This window comes from Erythranthe guttata, chromosome 9 (genome assembly GCF_056151865.1).
Source record: "Erythranthe guttata isolate IM_541 chromosome 9, IM_541, whole genome shotgun sequence".
Taxonomy (NCBI): domain Eukaryota; kingdom Viridiplantae; phylum Streptophyta; class Magnoliopsida; order Lamiales; family Phrymaceae; genus Erythranthe; species Erythranthe guttata.
The window spans coordinates 12405449-12431242 of record NC_142541.1 but is presented as its reverse complement, the minus strand read 5'-3'; the positions used below and the strand labels follow the sequence as shown (position 1 = coordinate 12431242).

The window sequence follows — 25794 nt, the reverse complement described above, 5'->3', positions numbered from 1 at the left end:
TATTTTATGTATCTCAACATTTGTTCTTTTTTTATGTCATTCACTTAAGATGGTGAAGGGCAAAATCAAGTTTGATATACCTTCACTAAAAAATAAACTTATGTAAGCCATGAAACAAAAATTAGCTTCGCCAATCCAAAATTTCGGGTTTCGCCTTGGTATGCAAGCCGATTACATAGGTTAACAAGGATAATAATGAAGAAACCTATGTTACATGTCGAAATCTTGCGGCATGATGCTGAAAAGAGTCGAACCGTGACTAGGAATTCGAACTTTGATACTGATGTACTTCGGCTTGAGATATAAAGTCCAAATCTTGTAATTATAAGATATGAGCTCAATTACTAGCTAAGGCTCATCAAGATCATATTTCAGGCTCATAGTTGAAAATTAATCTAACATATAAATAGTTCAATTATCAATACAGGTAATTCAATTTTTACTGCATAATATTTCTCTTACATTCTCTCCATACTTCTCTCTCGAATTTGGATTGACTTAAGCATCGGAGGGTTTTCGCCGGAACCAAGCTTCGGCGCCCTAACGTATATTCTTTACGCAGGAGACACCTCTCCCTATTGCAAGAAGACTATCGAAGCATTATTTATATTCCTGAATATTTATTACAAGTTCGAGAATTATCTCGAGGTGATTTGAGTCAACTTATTGTTGACCGCATCAAATATCAACAGGTAAAAACTTATGTTTTGCAAAAATAATCTCATCGCATAATTGGGATTGCGGTACTTCAAACTTGACGATAACCTTATTTTTGTTTAAAATATGGAATAATCTAAGCATAAAAGTTGTAGTTCTTCGCGTTTGTTTTTCAATACCCCTTGAATCACCTCAAGTCGAAGTACTATGAATGATTTATGATCAAAATTGTAGTCACTACCAAAACTGCTATGTGATTTCTTCTTTCGCCGCCGGTACTTTTCTTCTCAAATGTGTACATTTCGGCCATTATTCATCCTACGCATTTCCAATTTTTTTTAATTACCATAACAACTAAAATTACAAATGTGATAAGATTTTCGAAAATTCCGAACTACCATAAATTTGAAGACTTCCCAAATCCGGAATAGATTTTTCGATTCCAAAACTTTCGAAACTCGAATTTGAACTCATTTTCTACTCCCGAATTTTTCGAAATGTTTTTCGATCATACTATGTAAAAATCCCTCAATATCTGTTTTAAGATGAACAACATACTACTTCAATACTATAATATTTTATGAGTTTTGACAAAAATGCAATACTAAGAAGAATTTAGAATACAAGATTACTTAATTCAACAAACCCCAAATTGAAATGATACTTAGATTTATTAGTGCAAACATTACAGCAAAGAAAAAAAAAAGAAATTGAACAACAGAAACACCTTGTTTTATTAGCAGCCAAGTCATAATACGAACATAACACAAACAAATAAAAAAGCAAATTCTGGAAAAACACATGAAACCGAAAACAAGTGGGAAATTACTTAGAGCCTCGACGAGCCGATCGGATGGTGGACAACAATGTTGTTATAAGCATCAAGCGTGAGAAAATCATCGAGCACGTCCGCGGTGCACTGCCTCGTAAAAATCTTGCACGCCTCTCTATACATCCCCTTGTTGAACTTCTCCTTGCCAACCTCCCTCTCGATCCGACCCATTTCCTCCTCGACGACCCGCCCGAACAACTCGCGGGTCACCCGCACACCGAGCCCGTCTCCGTTCAGCTCCACGCCGTACCTCAGCCACTGCCAGTTCTGTACGCGGCTGATCTCGGCCGTGGCTGCATCCTCCATGAGGTTGTAGAGAGGGACCGATCCCGTGCCGGTGAGCCACGCCGCAACATACTGTATGCCCACGCGCGTGTTGAGGCGTAGGCCGTCCATTGTGCGGTGGCCCCTCGGGGTTTGGAGGAGGTCCTCCTCGGTCAAACTTGCGGCCTCGTCGCGTTTGACCGTTTGGATTTGGTTGGGCTTGCTGCCCATTGTGGCCGTGAAGACTTCGTCGATGGCCGGGATTAGTCCCGGGTGGGCCGCCCATGTGCCGTCGTGCCCGGCTCTTACTTCACGCAGTTTGTCCCTTTTCACCAATTCTAGCGCTGCCTCGTTCGCCTTCGGATCGTCTCTGATTGGAATTTGGGCGGCCTGTGTTTTTTGATTGATAGAAAATCAAGACAACATTATCATTTGCGAAAAGATTATATTGTTGTGTAATTGTTAGAGGTGAAAATCGGACGAATCGGATTGAAATTAGCACTTTCAGAAAAACTCCAATTCAATTCAGTTAAAAAAAAAAAGAATCAAAAAAATCAGATATCAGAATTTCGGAAATTGGAATAAAAAACTTGTCGCAAAACTGGATTTTTTTTACAGGAATTGGCGGGATTCAAAAATTTCAAATTACGTAGTAATATTGATTTTGTAAGTGCAACATTTTTGGATAAAAATGGAGTCGTAAAATATTTTCGGAAATTCAAATCGGATAACAAAACAGAACAATTCCAATTCCGTTCCAATAACAATCGGAAAAATGGGAAATCAGAATTCAGAAATATTGGGATCGAAAACAGCGAATTTGAAAATTTCATTCCAATTTCCAGCACTAGTAATTGTAGAATATAATTGTGGAATATGTACATAATATAATATATAGAATAAAAAATATGTACCATTCCACCCATGGCGTGGACCCCGCGCCTATGACACGTGCGAATGAGTAAATCGGAGTAGCTTCTCATGAAGTGCTGGGACATGCCGACTTGAACTCGGTCGGGGAGAAGGCGGTCGGGGTGAGATTGGAAAGTCTTGATGTAGCTGAAAATGTAGTCCCATCGACCGCAGTTCAAACCGATCGAATGGTCTCGAAGTTCGTACAGAATCTCGTCCATTTGAAACACCGCCGGAAGAGTCTCGATCAGAACGGTGGCCCTTATGCTCCCGTTTTCTATTCCCATCATTTTTTCCGCCCTCTCAAACACCATGTTCCATATTCTTGCTTCTCTGTCCCGATATAATGAAAATCGTGTTTATTAGCAAAACATTAATATTGTAATAGAGAGGATTTCAAAATGTTATCGAAAAATAACTATCGTTTGAAGCTTTCATACGAATTTTAAGAAAATTAATAAATATATATTTATTTTGGAAAAAATATATGAAATAAGACTAAATTATATTTCCAATTAATTATCTTTTTATTAATTATCTTTGATAATGCAAATATGGGGAAGAAACAAAGAAATAATTAATGCAACATTGAAAACTAGTGTGACAATATGAAACATAATCTGAAATAAATAAATAAAATAAAAAATTCCAAAAAGAAACTTAATTTGAAACCGAAACTTGAAAAAAAATTAATGCAACATTGGAATTCTAATGCGATTCTATAAAAAAGAGAGGTCTAATGCGACAATGCAACAAATAATATGAAAAAAAATATTAAAAAAAAAAATTCTAAAACGACACTTAATTTGAAACAAAGATTTAAGGTTGTAATAACAGACAAGTACTTTTTCAAGAAATAGAGATGTTTACCTAGAGTGCTCCATCTTGGGGAGATAGAAGAAGGGGCCGAAGCCTTGGCCTTGAGTGCGGCGGAAGGCGGACCAATTGTGGAAGAAGTAGAGACCAAAGTCGACGAGGCAAGCGGTCGCCGGTTCGCCGTCGATGAAGATGTGGGCTTCGGGCAAGTGCCAGCCCCTCGGGCGGACAAAGAGCTTAGCCGTTTGCTCGTTGAGTTTGTAAACTCTGTTTCTTGCTTTGTCGATGAAGCTTATGTTACCGTTAACGGCGTCCCTTAAGTTCACGTGCCCTCGCATGAGATTCTCCCAATTCGGTGCTAGCGAATCCTCGAAATCAGCCTATAACATACATTCATTCACATTTCAAGTTCAATATCACATATACAATGATAATACAACTGAGTTGCAACCTATGTTGCACAAACAACAGAACACCGAACACGAAAAGGGCAAAACGGTAAAACGGACGAGGGAACTTGAACAAAAATTAGGGTAAATTACGAAAAACCCCGTGAACTCAGGCTAAATAACGAAAACACCCCACCTATGTGTAATAACCAAATCCAGCTCTGGTTAACTGTTGATATGAGGTTTTTTAAAAGAAAATGTTTACAAACTATTATAGTTATGTTAAATAAGTGAAAAATAAAATAAAATATCCGAAATTGTGTAATATATATTCCCTGAAATCAAAACACAAATAACAGAAAACCGAACACCAAAAGGGCCAAACGGTAAAAACAGACAAGGAAACTTGCAAAAGAATTAGGGTAAATTACGAAAAACCCAGGATCTTGGGCTAATTAATTACTAAAATTCCCTTCCGAATAAACTGTTTATCGAGTTTTTTTAAGGAAAATGTTTCAGTCTATTAGATATTGAGAAATAAAAAAAATATTTGAAATTGTGTAAAATTTGTTCTCTAAATTCAAAAGGGTTCATGTAAGACGAAAACAAACATCAGAGTTTTATATATTTTTATAATTACGAATGGGTTTTTTGGTAATTACAAATATACGGGAGTGATTTTTGTAAATATTAAAAAAAAATCAAAAAAAAAAAAGAACTAACCATGAAAACTTTGGCACCAGAATTGAGTGCATTAATAATCATCTTCCTCTCAACCGGACCAGTAATCTCGACCCTCCGATCAGCCACCGGCGGAGGCACGGCGGCGCAGAGCCAGTCAGCATCCCTGACGTGGGCAGTGGCCGGATCAAAACCAGGCAAACCACCATTGTTGTACCTCATCTTAGCCTCCTTCCTGCACTCCATAGCGTACTTGATATGGTTCCGAAATTCCCGCTGCAAACCAGCCACAAACAAGAGAGCATCTTTGCTAAGAATCTTTGCAAACTCCGCATCGTATCTCCCCCTTACGTCAACACCCTCCGGCACATCGTAACCCACGACGACGGCGGTCTTTCTTCCCTTTGAAGGAGTTTCAAGAAACGTTTCAAAACCTACCATTTTTTCTTTTTTTTTCTTTTTACTTTTTGATCTTGAAGAATTTGTATTGAGAAAGTGTAAATGAAGAAGGTGGTGAAATGAGTGATATATATAGAGGGTATTTTTTATTTTATTTTTAGGGGGTGGGTTTTTTTTATTTCAAAAACTACCCTTGTGTAATCTTTAATTGATAAGAAACCCTTATGTTAAAAAAAGTTTAGCAAAAACCCCCCGTAAAAAATAGTCAAAGCAAATAAAACCCCTAAACTTATCGTGTAATGTTACTACGCGGATTATGAGAGTAAAAGTATTTTTTTCTTATTTGAAAAGTAAAAAATAACGTTCTTTTTCTAATGTTTCTTTTGTGCGGGTAATTTAATCATTTAACATAAGCCAATAATAAATTTATAAATAACAACGCACACGAATTTCAACGTTTTGGAAATGTTTTGGAAATCGAAACTCCATGACACCTATCGGAAACGTTCTGGGGAAGTTTCCATAAATATTTAAAAGATTCAGTGACGTTTCTGATAATAATGAAAAATTAGAAATACGTTTCCACACAAAATAAATTCGTATATCATTTTAAATAAAAACTCCGAATTCCATACGTTTAAAAAAAAATCTTAAATATTATATCTCCTTTCACTTCTAGTAGTATTTTAATATTTTTGTAGATGTTAATTCCTTACTAAAATAAATTTATATGCCCCGAATGTAACTTGTAGAATGATATTAAACATTATAATATTTTTTTAGAAATTATGAATGCACCCTTATATTTTTATTATTTACACGTTTCCCACATTCTCATATCCATTGTTTTGCAAAACGGAGTTTCTTTGTGTCCGTTTCCTTATTTCTCCGTGTCCGTGCTACATAGCTAAATAAGGACCGATGTGCTTTGAATAATACAATATAGGAGGCTTCTTGCTAAATATTCTTTACATAAGGGATTTTTCAGCAATTGTAAATTACACAGGGGCGTCTGTGCTATTAGCTCGGGTGGGGGGCGGTATGGGATAGGCACGAAATGCGTTATCGAAATGGTGTAAGAATTATTAATTAGAAAGAAATTGAGGTTTGGAATTATGTGCGTCACCTAGTTGTTGTTGTTGATCTTGATAATGCTAAAGGGATAATGGCTATGGGCATTTGGCTTTGAATTACGTGCCTCTTGCCTTGGGAATCGTTACTTTTTTATTTTTTTATTTTTTTAGAAATAGAGAGTATTGTTTTATGTTGAGGTTTTCTTGATGATTATGCTGAATACTCAATCTTTATACTTTTGGTTGGGTACGGTCGATTCTATGCTACACACACAAACACACGTTTCTATATTGATGTGTGTTGATGAACGTGGAATTCATCTGGTGTAGCATAGAAATAGCCGTACCGTCAACACTGAATACTGAATCTTATGTTTATTTGACTTAATTGGGGCAAGTTCAGTTAGGGGTTTTAAAACCTATTTCTCGGATATTTTAAGGGAAATCAGATGCTACATTTAGTTATTTATACTGGATGAATTTGAACTGTAGATTTGATTAAATAATATCAACTAAACACATATATATATATATATATATATATATATATATATATATATATATATATATATATATATATATATACATTGTTGTGTGTGATTAGGTGTAGATCTACGGTTCAAATCCACCATGTGTGTAACATCTAATTTCCCGACATTTTGCCTAGCTACAAATGCTTCAAAACTGTTGATTTTCGGGTTGAACTCTTTCCACTTAATTAGAGTAAGTTTAATTAGGTTTTATAGATGCTACACCTAATTAAAATGAAGGTTTGAGAAAGTCTTCAATTTAGAGATTATTTTTCTTCCAAGTTTCTAAACTTTTGTCCTTTGACTTGTGATTGTTTTTGGAGACGGTAGAATAATTCGTCAGTAGACTTTATTTTATAATCACGACTAAGGTTTGAAATTCAATGGGTCGAATTCGAAATTAATACTTTCGGAAAGAAAAATTGAATGTTAGATATATTGCAAAAAACCATCTGAAATAAGGTCAATTTATCAAAAATCTTCAATGTATTCCATAACAAAATCCCTCTAGCGGTTGGCCAAATTTCTAAAAAAAAAAAATATGTAAAGTATATAAGTCTTCAAGTTAAATAAATAAATAAAAAATTACCAGAACCATTGAGACATGGTTAAATTACCGTGAAATCCTTTATATATCCATACTTACTAAAAAAACCTGAAGTATGGTTAAATTATTGTAAAACCCCTCATATATCTATAATTATTAAAAAACCTTCAAGTATTGTTGTAAGGTTAATTTTAAAAAAAATTGAAGATTGTTTTTAACGGTTTGAAGAATCGGACGGTCCCTTGCAAATTAATTTTCGGCGAACTCCGACGTGTTATTTGCAGAATAGAAAAAGAGCTAACTGCAAATATCACCCCTGTGTAATCTCTAATTGTCAAATACTCCCCTGTGAAAAAAAAACTTACTAACTCCCCCCTGTGTTAACAAAGTCAAGGCATCCGGACCCCTGGAGGCAAATCGTGTCTCTCCGTCGCCGAAATATAGATCCGCCGCCGCTCTTTATATATGTTTCTTTTTATTGTGTGTTTATAGCTACCATTTTTACTATTGCTGTGGTGGTGGATCTGGAGAAGATGGTTATGGTGCCGGTGGTAGTAGTGTAGCAGAACAGCAGCAGCAGCATGTTGAGTCGGGCAAGTGGGTGGGTGGGTGGGCTGGAGAAGAAGAACTATTTTTTTGTTTATTATTATTTTTTTTAATGATTATTATTATTTAATAAAATGTAACATACATAATTACAAAGAATATAAAAACATTATAGAAAAGGCTATAAGAACTTTTAATATTACAATATATGTAATTCTTGTTTATATTTTTTTTTTATTCAAAATAAATATATAATATTTACAAAATTTAAGTGATTCTAAAATTTGGTATACTGTACTTTACTAATTGCTAAAAAACTCCTTAGGGCATTTTTATCTATTCACCATTAGTTAAAGTTTAAAATTAAAAAGGGTGCAGTGTGCTTCGAAAATGTTAACACATGGGGGAGTTAGTGAGTTTTTTTATCATGGCAATTAGAGATTACACAGGGGTGGTATTTGCAATAAGCTCAATAGAAAAATATGATGTGCTTGTTAAAATTTAAATTAAGTTCTTTCGTCTAAGACATCTATGTAATAACCCCCAGTTTATTTTTGAAGTCATATGACAGGTGGTTTTTGGAGAATTTAAGAAACATATTATATTCTATATCATTTTTCAAATAAAAATAATATTGAATAAATTTGCGTATCTTTATATCTAATAGAAACTAGTGACTTGACCCGTGCGATGCACGGGATTGAACAAACAAACATAACAATCATTAAAAAAAACAGAAATAAAAATATATTGAATATTTAATTGAAAAATCTAATAAAAACTATATATTGAATATTTTACTGGAAAATCAAAAAAAAATCTATCCACCAAAGAATTAATCCGGCCACCAACAGAGTAGTTGTTTTCAACTCTTGAGCATATGTCGCCTGCACCGTAGGACAAAATGAAAGAAAAAAGAACTTTTTTATAAATTGAAAATAAATGTTACAAAGCTCATTTATAAAACTTTGAAGACAAAAAATCCATATATAAATTTAACCAAATAGATAAATAACTCACTTAATTCAGATTTCGGAAAACTTCTTTATAAACGACGTTTGTAGTAGTATTTGAGGTGTTCCCGTCGTTGTCACAAATAAGTATCTTCAAGCCTCTTCGACTCATAACTCTTGAGATAGCAACATATAATTGTCCATGTGAAAACACATGTTGAAGAGATTGGCCTTGACTTTTATTTATAGTCATTGGGGAATGATGCGATCTGGCGTAGCTCGCGCACCCACGTTACATCAACTAAACTAGCAGGCTTTGGGCTTCTTTTGTTTATTTAATATGCTTTATTTTAATTGCTTTATTTTATTATTTAGTATTTCAATTAAGTTAAATTTCTAATAGGATAAATATTAGTTATTAGTCTTCTAATAGGATTAGTATTACTTTGAGTTATTTAAATAGATGGAACGGTAGGTTTATTTTTCAGGTTTTAATAATAAAGTTTTCTTAGTTTTTCTTGCAATTCTTACGTAGAAAATCTTCGGTGTCAAAGCGATCGTATCAAAAACATCAAAATTGGATTATCAAATACTCATTTGATAATTAAGATAATATTTTAATATTCATTTACAATTCATCTACTTCAACCATAATTATCAAAATTAATAATCAATTGGAAGTTTTTTAGTAGTTTTATTTGTAATTGCCACGTGTCATTTTGTGATTGGATGTTTATGTGGTTATTTTTTTGATAACTCAATTTTCAGGATGTATTTTTACTTATGAAGAGGTAGATTATCAAAATACTTACTCATTTTGATACTTTCATTGGAGTAGAATTTTTTATTGGGATATCAAAAAGGCAGTTTATGGGTTTGATAATCCATGTGATATTTAATATACGGGTTCGAATTTTCTTGAATACGTGTGTAAGTATAATTGCAATAATAATCCCTCAACTATGAATCTTGTGTAAGTATAATTGCAATAATAATCCCTCAACTATGAATCATAACTGCAATAATAATCCCTCAACTATGAATCTTGTGTAAGTATAATTGCAATAATAATCCCTCAACTATGAATCTTCTTTCACGTGTACTCTTATATATGCACTCTTATATATGGTGTCAAATTCAACTGAATCTTCTCGATTCTCTGTATTTACAAGTGAATAGACATATCTTGTGCATAATATTCCATATAATCTAGAAAATTCCACTAAAAATAAACAATAATTTATCCTTTAATTAATGTTCGGAAGCTATTGTACTAAAACTCAGAAGAAGAAAAAGCAGAGTAAAAATTGATAGAACATAAACAAACATAAATATTGACAATATAAAAAAAGATGAATCCAATATAATTTGGTAAAAGAAAATACTCATTTATATATTTGGAGTTCCACACAACAATTGCCGATCTATATATTACAATATTTGCATCATAAATCATAAAATCGAATAAAATCTATATACTACCAATTAGAATCTTGATCCTCATCATCTCCAAAGCAGAGGTCAGAGTCAGACAAATCTTGATCCATATCAATGGTGAATCTCAACTTCTCCGTGGGTAATAATACCCTGCAACGCGGCTTTGTCCAAAACCTCTGATGGTTGACTTGGTCAACTTCAGGTACAACATTATATTGACCACTACTTGATTCTTTGATAACATTCATCATCATCATATCATCTTCTTCTTCCCATGTCTTCTTTTTGAATTCGCCTGTCTGAAAACTGATGACGTCATCACGTTTCTTGATAGTAGTACTAATAATGCCTCTATGTTTGCAACCATGTTTTCTCCGAACACCGTTGATAATCTTCTTGAAAGAATTTTTGGAAACCCGTTTTCTCATAACCGCCCCGTAAAAAGACGACCCGTATACATGATGAAAATAACCATTCTTCTTGCTTCTGTAAACCTGTACGGAATCCTCTGCGGCCATGGCAGGTTGTCTAGGAATTCTTTTTTTTTTTTTTTTTCTCTCTCTCTCGATATTTTTTTTTACTGTATTATTTATTTAGTTTATGAAGCAATGAGTGGTGGTATTTATTATTTCTTATTTCAAGTTAAGTTACTTTGTGCACAAGGTAGGGTTAATTTAAAACACGGCGGATCAAAATATTATTTGTATACATGGAAATTTCTCATGAGCTATTTATTATATCAATCTTATTAGCAAACGAGGAAGGAAAAGCCCCAAAAGGCCCATGGTTATTACTCCCTGGATCCTATATTATATATCTTTTTGTGATGTTTTTTTTATGCAAATTTATATTTCAATTTAGAGTTTCAGTAAAGCATTAAATTGATTTTTATCAATTTTGCCAATTATTATTCTTAATTAGTTAATTAAAAAAATAATTAATAATATGGATATTTTAATATTTACTATGTTATTTTGAGTAAAATCTATACATATCTTATATATAAAAGAAAGAAACGCTAGGACAACCCTAAAATATCCTAATTAAATTTATGAAATTATTTATTTTAATTTTTTTCTCTACAAATTTTCTAACTTTAATTTTCAACCGTTATTAATATTGAAACTAAACCGTGAAGAATCCTTCCGGTTTCAATCTCCTATTTTTCATCAATATATCTCAAATCTTAAGATATAAAGATAGAAATTCGATTTTGTTAAATCTTAACCTGCAGTCTTAAACTTTACTATGTTAGTGTACTAATTTTTTTTTTATTATGTATAAAATTGATCATTTTTTCACTCTTAAAATATTATCGCACGGGAAAAAAATGCTAGTTTATAGATTGTTTTAATATACGCACAACCACCCAAAACGACATATAATATGGGACTGAGTGAGTAAGTAAGCACCTTGCTTGGAAACTTTCACTACTTGTACACCATCTTAAAAAAAAGACGTTTAATAAAAAATAAAAATAAAAGACGTGGTATTTCTACCCTTAAAATATCTTATTTCACCACTAAATAAAATATATTTCCTATTTTACCTTTTTTTTTCCTTTTCTTTTACGCATATTTTGTATAAATTCATAAATTTTCCAATGTCCAGCACCAAACCAATTAGATTATTTATAAGAAAACTCTACCATTTTTCCACAAGAATCTTTACCAAATAATCACACTCTTTCCATATTAAGTGAACGATACCTTCGTCAGAGAAAAACACCGGAATGTCAAAAAGAGCAGGAATTCACGTTCTTGAAGAAATAAATTAAGAGCGCTTGTGTTTTAAAAAAACCTAAATACTTTTGATACTTTTGTTTTCCGTGTATTAAAATTTAAAAAATGGGTTACTGTTCATTCAACACAATCTGCCCAAAACTGATTCAAATTGGATGATTATTAGAATTTTGTTTTACCTTTTAGGTTTCACTGCAAAAAAAATTGAAAAAATAAAACTTAGAACAAAGGATAATTAAGCGAATATAAGGGAGGGTTATAAATTGAAAGGGTATTTATGATATTTTATATAACTTGGTGGTGAATCAAGATAATTTGGGGGTGGAAATACACCACTAAAAAAATGGTAAATATTTCTTAACACCCCGTGGTTACAAAGTTTGCAGATGACCCCCTTGTGGTCGCAATATCAACATATTAACCCCTTGAGGTTAATATGGCTAGCGTCCGTAGGTTTATTCCAATTTGATGATTCGATAAATAGCTGTCGAAATTAAACTTGTCAAATTTTTCAAAAAATGCAATTTTTTTTTTGAGTAGTAAAAAAGAAAAAAAACAGTACAATATACCTCAAAATATTTATTCCAATTGATTTTTGGGGGAAAATAAAAAAATATACAAAAAATTGCAATTTCTGTAGTTTTATTTTAAAAGGATAAAACACAAAAATTAAGACAATATACCTAAAAATAAATTTTCCATAACACTTCAAAAAAATCCATTACGTTAGTGAATCTATTAAAAAAATTGCAAAATTAAAGTTCATCAAAAACGATAAAAAAATTACACTACTATAATTGTTTGTTTTTTTTTTCTTCCTGATGAAAACATGTGTCACCGGTGCTGATACTTTTGGTGCATCCAACGTTGTAGAAGGATGTGGTGGTGGGGCATCCGAGCAGAAAGAGGTGGTGGTGAGGCATCCGATGAAGTAGGAGGAGGTGGTGGTGGGCTATATTAGATGGGGGAGGAGGAGATGGAGCGGCTGATGGGGTGGACTCATCGAACAATCTGGCGATGTCATTTAGCGTTCCCAACATCATGGAATGAGCATCGGTTAAGTTAAGCCCCTGTACCTCGCCAAATGTACCATTCACCATTTGCAGAATCACGACAACAGTTTCACTATCATGCCCCCGCACTAGAGGAGCTTCTTGTGGTCCAGTCGGCTGGGGTCCAGGTGGATGCGGTCGGATAATTGGGCCCGTACCAAGCTTGTAACACCATTCTACTGAACCACGTCGAGTCGAGCATTGGGAACTGGCAGTTTTAGTACCAGTCTTAGTATTTAGTCTTAGTATTAGTATTAGTATGAGTATTAGTATTAGTATCTTTTAGTTCGTTGATTGTTTAGATCAATTCATTTTGATATTCGAATTGATCCCCGTGCATCGCACGGGTAAAGTACTAGTATTATGTTATTATGGTTTTTCTTGCCTTCTTGGCATGTTTTTTATTGGATCATCGAAAGTTCAATAGTATAACTGAATTTCAGTATATTATCAGCTAATTTTATCTTGGCAACCAAACAAGGCCTTAGTTAATTATTTTGTCCTCTCCTGAGATTAAATGTAATTACATAGGCAATGTTTGGAACTATGTAGCACGAACATGGAACGATAATACAGAAAAACGATGATAAAAGACACGGGGAAACGGCATATCCCAAAATGGGGATACAGAAGTTTGGAGGATTAGTTTAAATATTAAAAGTATAGCGGTTTATTTATAAATATAGCCTATATGAACATATATAAGTTTTATATATACATACATATACTTCAGGGTGACCAGAGAGGGTATGTCAAAATATTTTCAAAATGAAGGGAGTTCTATATAATTCGTAAATGAGGGGTCTGCAAAATAATCCCATAAAATAATACTTAAGCCAAATAAAATTCACAATTATTAACTAACAAAACTAACTTTATCCACTTTTCACAATACACAAAACCCCAATCTCACAGAGTTATCCCCCAAAACCCCACAAAAAATGCAGTCTCTCCAAACCCTCTCCTTCTTCACAACCCTCCTCCCCCTTCCATCAAAACCCCTCCTTAAACCCTCAATTCCACACCTCAAATCCAATTTCCCGACGAAATCAGCCACCACAGCTCCCCCACTCCGCTTCCTCGTCCGCGCCTACTCCTCCGACGAGTTCCCCGTCGGCGACGACGACGCATTCCTCGCCTCATTCGGCCCGAAGGAGAAAGAATCCGAAGAGGAAGCCCGGAGAAGGAACTGGGTCGAAAGGGGGTGGGCCCCATGGGAGGAAATCCTCACCCCCGAAGCCGATTTCGCCCGGAAGTCACTCAACGAGGGTGAAGAGGTGCCGCTTCAATCCCCCGAGGCAATCGAGGCTTTCAAAATGCTAACTCCAAAGTACCGCAGAGAGAAAATCAAGGAAATGGGCCTCACTGAAGACGAGTACTACGCGAAGCAGTTCGAGATTAAGGGAGAAATTCCCGACCCGATCGAGACTCTGTGGAGTGGGCCGTTGGTTTTGGGGCTTGTGCCCCCCAGGGATTGGCCCCCCAGGGGGTGGGAGGTGGATAAGGAGGAGCTCGAGTTCATTCGTGGGGCCCACAAGCTGCATTCGGCTGTGAGGTTGGATTACGAGAAGGTGGAGGAGAGTGTGAAGGAGGCCAAGGATACGGGCGATATGTGCTTCGATAGGTATAAGGTTTTCTTGAAACAGTATCATGAGTGGGTCGAGGCGAATAGGGATCGGTTGGAGGAGGAATCGTACAAGGTTATTTTCTCGACTATCGTGATTTTTGTGGAGTATTCTAGTTGTTTTTTAGTGAAAATATGGAATTTAATTGGTTTATTGCATTAGCTGCGTAGATACGTGTTTCAGTTATTGAATAAATTAATGATCTTTAAGACTTTTTCTTTCTCGTTTAATGTTAGAAAACATTGATCGTAATTGATTGAAGAACTAGAATTTTCAAAGAGTGATTTTTAGCATCGTTTTTGAGTCTTTAAACACTCTCTCCCGTGTGTACGAATGAGGAAGAAAGTTTCTTTATTAAGTTTCGTATAGGAAACTTAAAAGAGGGGTTTGTTACATGTGCAGCTTGACCAAGATTATTATCCCGGCAGGCGGAAAAGGGGGAAAGATTATAACGAGGAAATGGTAAGAGGAGTTTTCTCCGCTGATATTTAGGTTGACGTATCCCGTTTTCTTGAATACAATTTGCGCGATAAAACTGACTCCTCAATTTTTTTCGATTTTTTTTGGGTCCTGCAGTATGAGCTTCCATTCTATTACCCAGGACAAGTAAGTAAACTCTTCCGAGTTCTCCCATTCGTTTTGTTTGTTTTTCCGTTTAACTGAAATTGTACCATGTTTGCTTATAATTCGGCGACATTTATATGATGCAAACAAATAGTTTGAATTATGTTATAGGCCGGCTCGTATATATTCTTTTTGCTCGTTTTTTCTAAGATGCTTTTGAACTAAGCTAATTGTCTAAAACCCCCTGTCCACACATAGTTAAAATGTAAGAACTGTTAAAATTTATGTAACGTACGAAAAAAAGAATGCGTAGTATTTGGACACCAACTAATTTCTGTTGTGAATGTGACGATGTCCACTTTGATTTTCTATATTTAAAAATTGATGAAAATCCTTTTGTTTTAAACCTGTCTAGGAATGAAATATCAGTAACGGGAATTATCTTTTTTTTTTTTTTTTTTTTTTTTCAGATTTGTGCAGGTAAAGTAACAGCTGTACATCTTTATCAAGGAGCATTCGTCGACATTGGAGGTGTCCATGATGGGTACACCTTATCACCTTTTGCCGTTTTTTTTTCAAACTAAAGCTACATTTTAAATTTACGAATAATTTTTCTTCCGCGTCTGCTTCTATACAATTTGTTATTATCACTATATAAAAAAATGATTTTAATGTGGTTTACCGCATTTCAGGTGGGTCCCGATCAAGCGCAATGACTGGTATTGGCTCCGACATCACATCAAAGTCGGTATGCACGTCATGGTTGAAATCTTAGTAAGTCGTGCCTTACTGTAATCTTTTTTGTTTAAATATATTCATTCCCATTAATCTCGTTCGGCCTCGTCCTTTTTTTGCTTATTGCACTTTCTTGCCCGATTCAGAATTTAACTACTCTCCATTTTCAGGCAAAACGAGATCCTTACCGCTTTCGATTTCCTTTAGAGCTACGATTTGTCCAACCCAATATAGACCACCTAATGTAATATTTCTCTTTCTTTATGTAAATCTGTAAAAGTCTGCGTGTAGTAGAATCACCGTCTAATTATGCTCGTTGATTTCTTACATTTTGATGCCGTGATTGCAGCTTCAATGCGTTTGATTTTCCACCAATATTCCATCGTGACGAAGATACGAATCCAGATGAATTACGTGTGAGCTATTATTATTCCTTCTCTATTTGATTAAGCATATTAATCGTACATTTCTATCGGCTCGTATTTTTTTTGCGCAGAGAGAAACATGAGATTTTATATTTTGAAGTCTCCTTATAATCTTGAAGTATGCTTTATGTTTTTATATTTACGTGTTTTATTAATTTTATTATTAATTTTTTTTTTGCAGCGTGATTGTGGAAGACCTCCGATTCCTAGAAAAGATCCTGGAATCAAATGGGAGGAGGAACCTTTACTATCAGATCACCCGTATGTCGATAAGGTATTCTCATATGTGGATTTTTAAATAATTTTTAAAATCAGGAAAAATATAATTGAAATAGTTATATCTTAACAAGGGAATAAGTTTTCCGAATATAGATTCAAATCTACGTTACTAAGTCTTGTTGTATCTGTGCTTGTATGCAGCTGTGGCAAATACATAATGCTGAACAAATGATAATGGATGACATGGTGGCCAATCCCGATAAATATAAAGGCAAGAAGTTATCGGAATTGACCGACGAAGAAGAATTTGACGACGATAACAGCGTCGAGTATGGAAAAGCGTATTATAAGAAATCACTACTTAACAAAATGATTGTGGTAATGTTTTTTTTTTCTTTTTCTTTTTTTGGTTGTGTGTATGTGTGCGGTGCCTTTAATCATTGATGTGACATTTGCTCGTTTTCTCGATGGCAGAAAATAAGGTTAAAAGAACTCGATTTGGAAGCTGCATTTGCTGAGCGTGAGGTTTGTTTTTCGTGACTATTTAGTATTTACTATAATTTGCATTTTGTTTGATGTTCGTTTCTGCTTTTTTTGTTTCAGCACCACCGTAAACTAAGTAAAGAAGCTGAAGAAAGAGGAGAGAAATACAAAATCACAATGTTCAAGCGAAATGAGGAAATGGATGAATACGACCTTATCCATTGGCGGCGATCGTTTGAAGAAAGAGAAGCTCTTCTTCGAGATATTAGCTGGTACGTTTTATTTACGCACTCAAATTTTTTTAATGACCCCAACCATGTTTTTGAGTGGAAATCGGACGGATCATATCTGAATAAGCACTTTCAGAAAAACTCCGATTTTTTTTCGAGAGTGAAAAACTAATTCCGATTCTGTTCCAAAAAACGAAAACAAGAAGTAGCGAAAAATCAGAATTTTGGAATTTGGGATGAAAAAGCTTGTTCCAAATTCAGAAATTTCGAGATCGAAATCGGCGGTATTCGAAAAATTTCAATTTTTTCGTCGCCTTAAATGCAAATACATAACACAATATGGATATGATACATGTAGATTTCGGGGAAAAATGGAATTCTCGGAATTATTTTCTAAAATTGAAATCCGAATCTCATATTTATTCCTATTTTATTCCAATCCAAAATAATATAGGAAAAAATGGAAATCGGAATTTCATAATGAAAATTACATTTCCATATCAGAAAAATTTGGATTAAAATTAGAATTTCGTTCCAATTTCCACCTCTAATCCTGTTGGATAATTCGCGGCAAATTTTATTTTTTGTTTTAAATAAATTTGCAGCCGTCAAACGCTGGGACTTCCACTGGAAGAGCCAGGTAGGTACGTGGACCCCAACTTCTTTGGAAAAGACCAATATGACCCTGACAGTCCGTTGTACCGTTACGACTATTGGGGCGAGCCGAAGAATTCGGAGAAAAGCAGACAAGAACGCATGACAGATGCACACAACAAATCCATAGTCGGTAAGGGTACTGTTTGGTACGAAATGTCTTACGAAGAAGCAATCAAGCAGCAAATGGAGAGGGAGAAACTTGGAATTAAACCGAAAGTATATGATGACGAGGATTCAGACAAAGACGACGATGATGATGACAGTGACGATGACGACTTTGATTACAGTATTTTGGGATCTCCAAGTGCCGAACTAGTGGCCAGTCAGCCTCATGTTAACGGCACTGAATCTTCGAGATTGTCCGATGAAGGAATTTTCGAGGATTAGTTTTAGACAAAATATATATATGAGAATTTTTGTGTAGAGGGAAAAACATTTTTGTAGTGTATCTATCACACACTAATCACCTTATTTAACAATATATTAAAACTATATATTTGCTTTTTTATTTATGTTCATTTAAATCCCTGATTCCCCTTTCTCAAATTCTTAATTCGTAACAATATATTTACACATGTATCCAAGAAAATTCGAACCCGTATATTAAAATATCGAGAGTCTAAAACCATAAACGTTGGCCCGTGAAACAATCTTGAAAGCAGTTATTGTACATACATAAAATTTAGGCAGAATCTATTGCATGAATTAATTAACCTAATAAGCAAACTCGAAATCAATCCTCATTGAACCAAGGGTGATGGAGAGCAGCTTGTGCAGTAATTCTCTGACTGGGGTAGAACGCCAAAAGCTTCTCGACTAGGTCAACTCCTAAATCGCCGGGGTGTGGAGATCCTTTGACTAATTTAGCAATCGTAAACTTTAGACTCAACGATGCTGATATCGACTTCATTAGATTCTTTATTTTTATCAACTGATCGATTTCGTTATCCCCTTTGAATAGAGCATCCTTTATAAAAAGTTCGGCCATAATACAGCCGACCGACCACATATCCACTGCACACCAATAATAATTGTTGTCCTCCGATCCAACCAGCAATTCCGGTGCTTTGTACCATAGAGTTCCCACGCGCGGGGTATAACATCCTCCTTGTTTGTCGTATGTTGTTGTTCGAGACAAACCAAAGTCGCATATCTTCGCTTGATCATAACCATACACGCTGGTGGATATTAGTATATTCGACGGCTTCAAATCCCGATGCATCAACCCGTTATCGTGCAGATACCGCACCCCCTCGAGTATTTGTTTCATCACTATTTTGGCTTCACGTATAGTTTTGAAACAAGTGTCGCCCGAGATGAATTTCTTGAGGTCTTTCTCAATGTACTGCATCACGACAAGGACGTTGTTGGATTTGTCGACATAGAATCCGTTGTAACCGACGATCGAGGGGTGTGGAGGAAGCGATTGCAGGATGTTGATTTCTCTGATTGTTGATTTCGTGAAACCGTCGAACTCGTGCTTGATTGCGACAAATCTGCCGGTGTTCTTGTCGCAAGCCCTGTACACCTTGCCGTAAGCACCTCCGCCGATCACGTTGATCAACACGTACCGCGATTCCATATCCATCTCCGATTCCATAGTCAAAAAGATTGATCAAGAAATCGAGAAATAAATAAATATTGCTAGAAGAAGAAGAAAAAAAAAATTTGTATGATCTGTAAAAATAATATTGATGCGTGAAAGGGTTTGTATATATGGGGGTTTAGAGATATTTATATATGGATTCATATAAGTGGTAAATTAATATTCTTGATATATAAAATTAAACGGTTATGCAGGAACCCCCAATTATGCAGGAGTCAGCTGAAATACAAGATTCATATCTATATTATTATAACGAGATCGTGTATGATAGGAGCGTGTACTTATATATGCATGATAATATATAGCACTGATAATTGATAAGTAGATAATGATATATCTGTCTGCTTATCAATGTATAGAATAAAAATGGATTATTAATGGCGTTCTTAAGAAAGTTCAGGGCAACAACAACTTCTTCATTTGTTAGGGCAAAGTATAGTTTACACCCCTAAACTATAGGGGTTGTACCAGTTTGCCCCCTGAATTAGGAAACGTCTCAAATACCCCTCGAATTTATGATCAATCATTAAATTATTAACACCTTTAATTTAAATGTGTAATTACTTCTTTGTCCTTGGGGTTTTGTTGTAAGAAACTTAATAATTATATAATTAATACGTGATGTATTTGTCGGTTTTGTTATAAATTTGTGATTGAAGTGAATTTATGGTTTACATGATTTTCTTAATTGTGTTTAATTTTTAGATTCAATATGTTTGTTAATTGTCCTTCATTAAATGCATAACTTTTGGGGTGATTTTCGTGCATTATATGCAGGCCCGTTCCTGAGAATTGGGGGGGCCTGGGCGAGGTTTAAAGAACAACTGAAAACAGGAGCCCCTATTTGATAAAATATTTTTTATATGGTAAATTACAACTACCTCTGAGGTATGGTCAATTTACGAAAAACCCATATTGTTTGGATAATTATATCTAGCACCTCAACTATATTTTTTTCTTACATCTCCACCCTTATGGTGTCAACATCAACATGATTGTCTAGATTTCGTGAAATGTGCTCTAGTTTGTAGTCGTTTTGTGTATAAATACATTTTCTGATGCACCACAATCTGATATATAGAAGCAAAAAAAACATATTATGATTATCTTACTTCAAAATGTGGACTTCGAATGGGATAAAACGGTAAAAAAAAAGTGATAATATTCCATATAATCTAAAAAATTCCACTAAATATGAAACCGCAAGGGTGGATGTGTAAGAAGATTTATAGTTGAGGGGTAGTTGTAATTACCCAAACAAGAGGGGGAGGTTTCTAATTTAACAATACATCAAGGGTGGTTGTAGTTACCCTTTTTTTATTAATGGGGTGTTCGAAATTGAATGTATTAAAAAAATATAGATAATATTTTCTAAAAAAAGGGTGCAAAGTATAACTAAACCTGAGATAAATCACATTGAATCGGTGTTTGTGTTTCAGTTCAAAACGAGAGTTTTTACATAAGTTTGGAAAAAATCAGTAAAGGACACCAGTACAAAGCAAAAGACAGCCCGAACTGATTCGGTTCCGTTCTCTATACATTTCAAACAAAACTTCCTCGTTTTTCCGAAGTTTAAGTTGCTCACCAAAATCATACCTGGATTTGCGTTCATCGCCTAATCGCCTAATTTGGCATGTTTCTTCTCTTCCACTCGAGTGACATGGACTCCAACTACCACAACTGCTTGTCGAAAGATCACTCCGGTCGTTTAAGGAAACCATACCCTGCATAAAAAAATATCGGAAATTCAAGACAATCTAGACATGAGATAACTTTTACGCAAAAAAATATATTCAAAGGCTTATAAGATAAGAACAGAAGTTAACCTTTTCCGAGTCCCAGTGTAGAGTTTTTGGTGTGACGAGGGTGTGTGCCTTTATAATACTTGAGAGAGAACCACATTGACCAGTCTCCAACTGCAACCAAGGCAAACTAACTCCGTCCATTTCACCATAATTATAAGAAATAGGCCCAGTAGGGCTCTTGTACGTTTCAGCTACTTTTATAGTTCCTCCTAATATTGAACTTCCGTCGCTTCTTTCCCCGTCAAAGGAAGATATGTCAGTATCTTCGACGTTAGAAATGAAGTCCTCCAAGTATTTTTCTGCCTCCTCGGTCAATCTTTTCGACGCCCTATGTTTGTCGCGACTTTTCTGTAACATCGAAAAATCAAGAGTTATTACTATAATGTATACGTAAAATTTGAAAGCAGATGCGAACTTGTATTTTGGCCACGGTTTTTGAGAAAGGGAAGGCACCTTTCTTGCATGCGATGACTTCTCTGTTAGAGCTGAAGTTCTTGAAGAAGGAAGTTCTTTGACCATTTTAGAGACTTCTCGTTCTCGTTGCTCCTCAATCAACATCTCAGTGAGAAGGTCGTGTTTGCGCTTTTCCAACTACAAAATATGAGATGTTTCTGTCACTTTTAGGATTATGGTTATGAATCTTATGATACAAGGTTAACAGAGGTTTTGGACACTAATTCTAAGGGTTCAATGAAATTACCCTAAATGATGAAATAGAACATATTACGTAATTCTCCTTCATCGAATCGGACAACCCCGAAGGTTAGCAATGCAAGGAGCCAAACTCATAAAAGTAAAACATTCAAACGAAGCAAGACAGACCAAAGAATTTAAATGGATCCCCGAAAGAAGAAGATTAATGTATAGTAACCAATTTGCTTTTATGAAACAACAGACCAGCATCATAATCCATGTTAGAGTATATTAGCAAATCGCTAGATCGGTACGGATGAGAAACAGAGATAAAACCAATATATAACATTGTCCTACAGTGGTAAGATTTCATGTAAGAAAGCACACACACAAAAAAAAACCCACCTGTTCCAACTTTTCGGAATAACTTTTTCTGATTTTAGAAAAATCCTCAGAATTATCTGACTGCAACCGGTGACCTCTAGTTAAAGCTGTCTGTTGTCTCCCCAATGACTGCATCAAGAATAAATTGTTAACATATCAAGCAAGTCCGTAATTTCTTTGGTATCATCAACAACCGTGCAATGTATCCCACCATCAAGACAATCTAACAAATAGAACTATAATTGTTTCCGTGAGGACGAACTTGTTTACATTCTATTTGGATCTCTTCAACAGCATACCTGAGTTTGTTTCGCATTACTTCGTATAAACCACTATTTGTACAGTTTAAGTAGGGTTCTCGGCCTCAAAAGCCGATAAGTTATGTGCAGGGGAGTTAAATGTGTTTAGGAATTGCCTCCCAATGACAGAAGCAAATATATATGCGTTAAATAAATAAATGGCAAATACACAAATTATAGACAAAGACTTACAGAGTAGTCATCAGGTAACACATGGAGATCTTTATGGCTCTGAGTTCTTCCCAGACGCCGGTTGCTTAAAGCTGTTTCCTTCGGCATTTGGCCTTTCCCACTAACGGGAGCCTTCAGATTAGCACATCTGCTCGAACTCCGAAAATTATCAGCCTCGGTCTGTAAATAAAATGTTAAACAAAAATGTTATATTCTAGTTCACATATACACAGTATTTAACTTCGCGGGATGGATCTTCTGCATCTTCACTCACTTTCTAAAATGTAAACCTTCTCTCCATAAGTACTCTCACTAAAAATCATGCTATCGTTACAAATCCACCACCACTACTCCCGATGGCTAAAAATAAAGATACGGAACCTTTCAATTAATCGAACATCACATAATATACGAGATCGAGCTACAGCCTACATATTGTTCATCAAGTTGCATAAATATACGAGTCTCGAAGATATTTCACAATGACAAATTTAAAGTTCAACTCTACATTGTACAAATTGTGCAAGGGTAAAAAAAATAAAAACAAATGACAAAAATCAAAAGTCACCTCTGAGTCGCTAAGCTGAGAGCGAGGCGCAACCGAAAGCGACCTCCGCCTCCTCGAACCACCAGTATCATACGAACTGACATTTTTAGCCCCGGGGGCGGAGCCGCTAGTAGAAACAACCTCTCCACGCGGCCTGGACACAGACCGGCCCCTCCTCTGAGACGAAGCTGTATCACTGGCCCACCGTCCAATCTGCCCCGGACGGGAAACCGAGCGCCCCTCTCGCTCCTTCCTCTCGACTCTCCCCTTGTTGTCCTCGTTCTCGTTCCTCGAGAAAAACTCGATCGCCAGATCATCTAAGCTGATCTCCGGAAACTGCGGCGGCAGCGGCGGCGTAGGGTTACGGAACTCTTCCGTCGGCTCGGGATCGATCGACCTGGGGGTGAATCGGCTGACACTCCTCGAGCGGCGAAGGGAGCGGCTGGCGCTGCTGGAATCCTCGGAGCTGGAGCCGCCGACTGAAGCTCTCTTGGTGGTTGATTTGAATGCCGATGTCGCCATCGTCGATTGAAAAAATGTGATAATTAATTAATTTCACAGAAAACTCGCCGCCTCACCTACCTCATCAATCAGCTGAACCGATATGCAGAAACTAATTTGAAAGTAGAGTTAGGGTTTAGGAGTGATCAATTTGTTGAATTTGGAGCAGTGGTGTAGAGAGAGAGAGAATTGGTTTTACTGTTTCAGGATTTAGAGAGAGAATGCTTGTGTTGTGGATGGATCGAAAATGGAGGCAATATTTGAAATTCAGAAATTCGATTACCTGATCTGACGAATATACCCCTGCATTATTATATTTGAAATTCAGAAATTCGAAATACGTCCATGGCAGGTGTGGGATTTGGGGGGTGGGGGGGGGGGGGGGGGGTGGGGTGCCTGCCATGAAATTCAGATCATGGCAGGTGTGGGGTTTTGGGAGGCGCGGCTACGTTGGAAGCGAAGGGCTGATGCTTTCTTTCATAATTTTTTTTTTCTTTTTTTTTTTAATTCATATCAATTCAATTATTTATTAATTTTTTAATAAATATTTAATAATTAATAAAATTTTAATACTTTATAAATACTGAATAAATGTTAAAAATATTTTAGAATTATATAATTAGAAATTTAAAATATTGAATACATGTTCAATAAATATTTAATAATTAAAAAATATTTAATAAATATTGAATAAATATTTAGACTTGTTTAATAAATATTAAATAACTTTCAAATATTTAATAAATGCTTAATTTATGTTAATTTTTTTTTAATGTTTAATAAATATGTTTCGTAATTGTTTTTTTTACAGATGTCTCGTCGATGAGTAGGACATACGGGAACAACTTCAGCATATCAGGAATTCGAGGATCAACAAACACCAAGTCAATAACCTCATTCGTCATTGAATCAGCGCGGTGTCTTTGTATATACTTGCTCTAATCAATACCCTGCATCAAATGTTGAATAACTGTCTTTTTGCCCATTAATTTAATTTTAATTTTGAGTCTTGCATTATAAATGTATTTCAACGAAGTGGTAATATTTGGATCTTCACGTCAAAGATAGTTTAAAATCTTCTTAGGCTTCACGTGACTTCTCGTCAACATCTCGGTAACTTCATACTGCTTATAAAGACCATGCTTCGAAGTCGGAGGATGATTATGCTTCCCGTAAACTATAGAGAGTTCTCATTTATCCTCTGCTTGTAGAGCCACCTTCAGCTGGAAATCACAATTACATTTTTTCGTGTCAGTACATTTTGTACTTTCTACACCTCTATTCTTCCGTTTCACATACTTTTTTCCATACCGATTACAGGTGACGTATACTCTATCACAAAAAGTATGACCTATACTTTGCTTAATGCCATGGCTTTCAGCTGTGTCTCTCGCCCACTGTATTAAATCGGCTCTACAATTAAACAATTGCACTCCTAAAAAATATTCAGAATAATCAACTTCCCTATTATCCAGAAAAAAAAATATAACAAAAAAAAAAAAAAAAAAAAAACACAACATCGGATCGCATCTAAAGTAGAAGCGGACGCATCAAAGACGGCGCCCACCTTGGATGCGAATACAGTGTACTGTGCGCCCAACATGTGCGCGCTATCTGTTTCGTCTTCCAGGTTGTCTGCCCTCTGAGTATGACGATTTTTTGGCAAAAAAATTAAAATCTTACATCAAGTTTAAGTGGATTGTCGTTAGAAGGTATTGAACTCATTAGTTGATGATTATTACGTAACAAAAAACAACTTTTGACGACTTCTTAGTATTTTGAAAACCCTAGAAAAAAGTTGGAGAGAAGTCGAAAAAATAGAGCATAGAGAGAAAATATTTTTCGTGTATAGAGAAAATATTTTTTTTTATGTGCGGGATTCAGTAACTTTTTGTGTGGAAAACCCTAGAAAAAGTTAGAGAGAAGTCAGAGAAAATATTTAGTAGAGAGAGAATATTTTTGGTAGAGAGAGAATATTTTTTATTTATGTGCGGGATTTAGTAACTCTTAGTGTAGGATTTAGCACCCCCCAATATCTGAAATGCTAAATCCCACATGGAAATTACTAGATCCTGCACAT

General features: G+C 35.3%; 4 protein-coding genes across 4 annotated transcripts; 1 reads left to right on the top strand and 3 right to left on the bottom strand.

The window, feature by feature from the left end:
* Nucleotides 1-1285: 1285 nt before the first annotated feature.
* On the bottom strand, nt 1286-5009 carry MLS (malate synthase). Its single transcript, XM_012999219.2, has 4 exons — nt 4594-5009; nt 3536-3861; nt 2668-2998; nt 1286-2143 (listed from the first exon to the last, which is right to left on the bottom strand). The coding sequence occupies exons 1-4, from the start codon at nt 4990-4992 to the stop codon at nt 1487-1489; spliced, it is 1713 nt and encodes a 570-aa protein (XP_012854673.2). The 5' UTR covers nt 4993-5009; the 3' UTR covers nt 1286-1486.
* Nucleotides 5010-13544: 8535 nt separating this feature from the next.
* PDE312 (Nucleic acid-binding, OB-fold-like protein) lies at nt 13545-18276 on the top strand. Its single transcript, XM_012999139.2, has 12 exons — nt 13545-14530; nt 14858-14917; nt 15032-15061; nt 15490-15563; nt 15712-15793; nt 15925-15998; nt 16104-16170; nt 16361-16453; nt 16600-16776; nt 16873-16923; nt 17002-17153; nt 17717-18276. Exons 1-12 carry the CDS (start codon nt 13772-13774, stop codon nt 18153-18155), a joined length of 2058 nt encoding a protein of 685 aa, XP_012854593.2. The 5' UTR covers nt 13545-13771; the 3' UTR covers nt 18156-18276.
* Nucleotides 18277-18501: 225 nt separating this feature from the next.
* Nucleotides 18502-19368, bottom strand: LOC105974010 (cyclin-dependent kinase G-2). Its single transcript, XM_012999054.2, has one exon. The coding sequence runs from the start codon at nt 19366-19368 to the stop codon at nt 18502-18504; it is 867 nt and encodes a 288-aa protein (XP_012854508.2).
* A 1411-nt stretch (nt 19369-20779) lies between these two features.
* Nucleotides 20780-23952, bottom strand: LOC105974142 (uncharacterized). The gene is made up of 6 exons (XM_012999213.2): nt 23235-23952; nt 22688-22846; nt 22218-22325; nt 21633-21770; nt 21201-21527; nt 20780-21098 (listed from the first exon to the last, which is right to left on the bottom strand). Exons 1-6 carry the CDS (start codon nt 23733-23735, stop codon nt 20850-20852), a joined length of 1482 nt encoding a protein of 493 aa, XP_012854667.2. The 5' UTR covers nt 23736-23952; the 3' UTR covers nt 20780-20849.
* Nucleotides 23953-25794: the final 1842 nt, after the last annotated feature.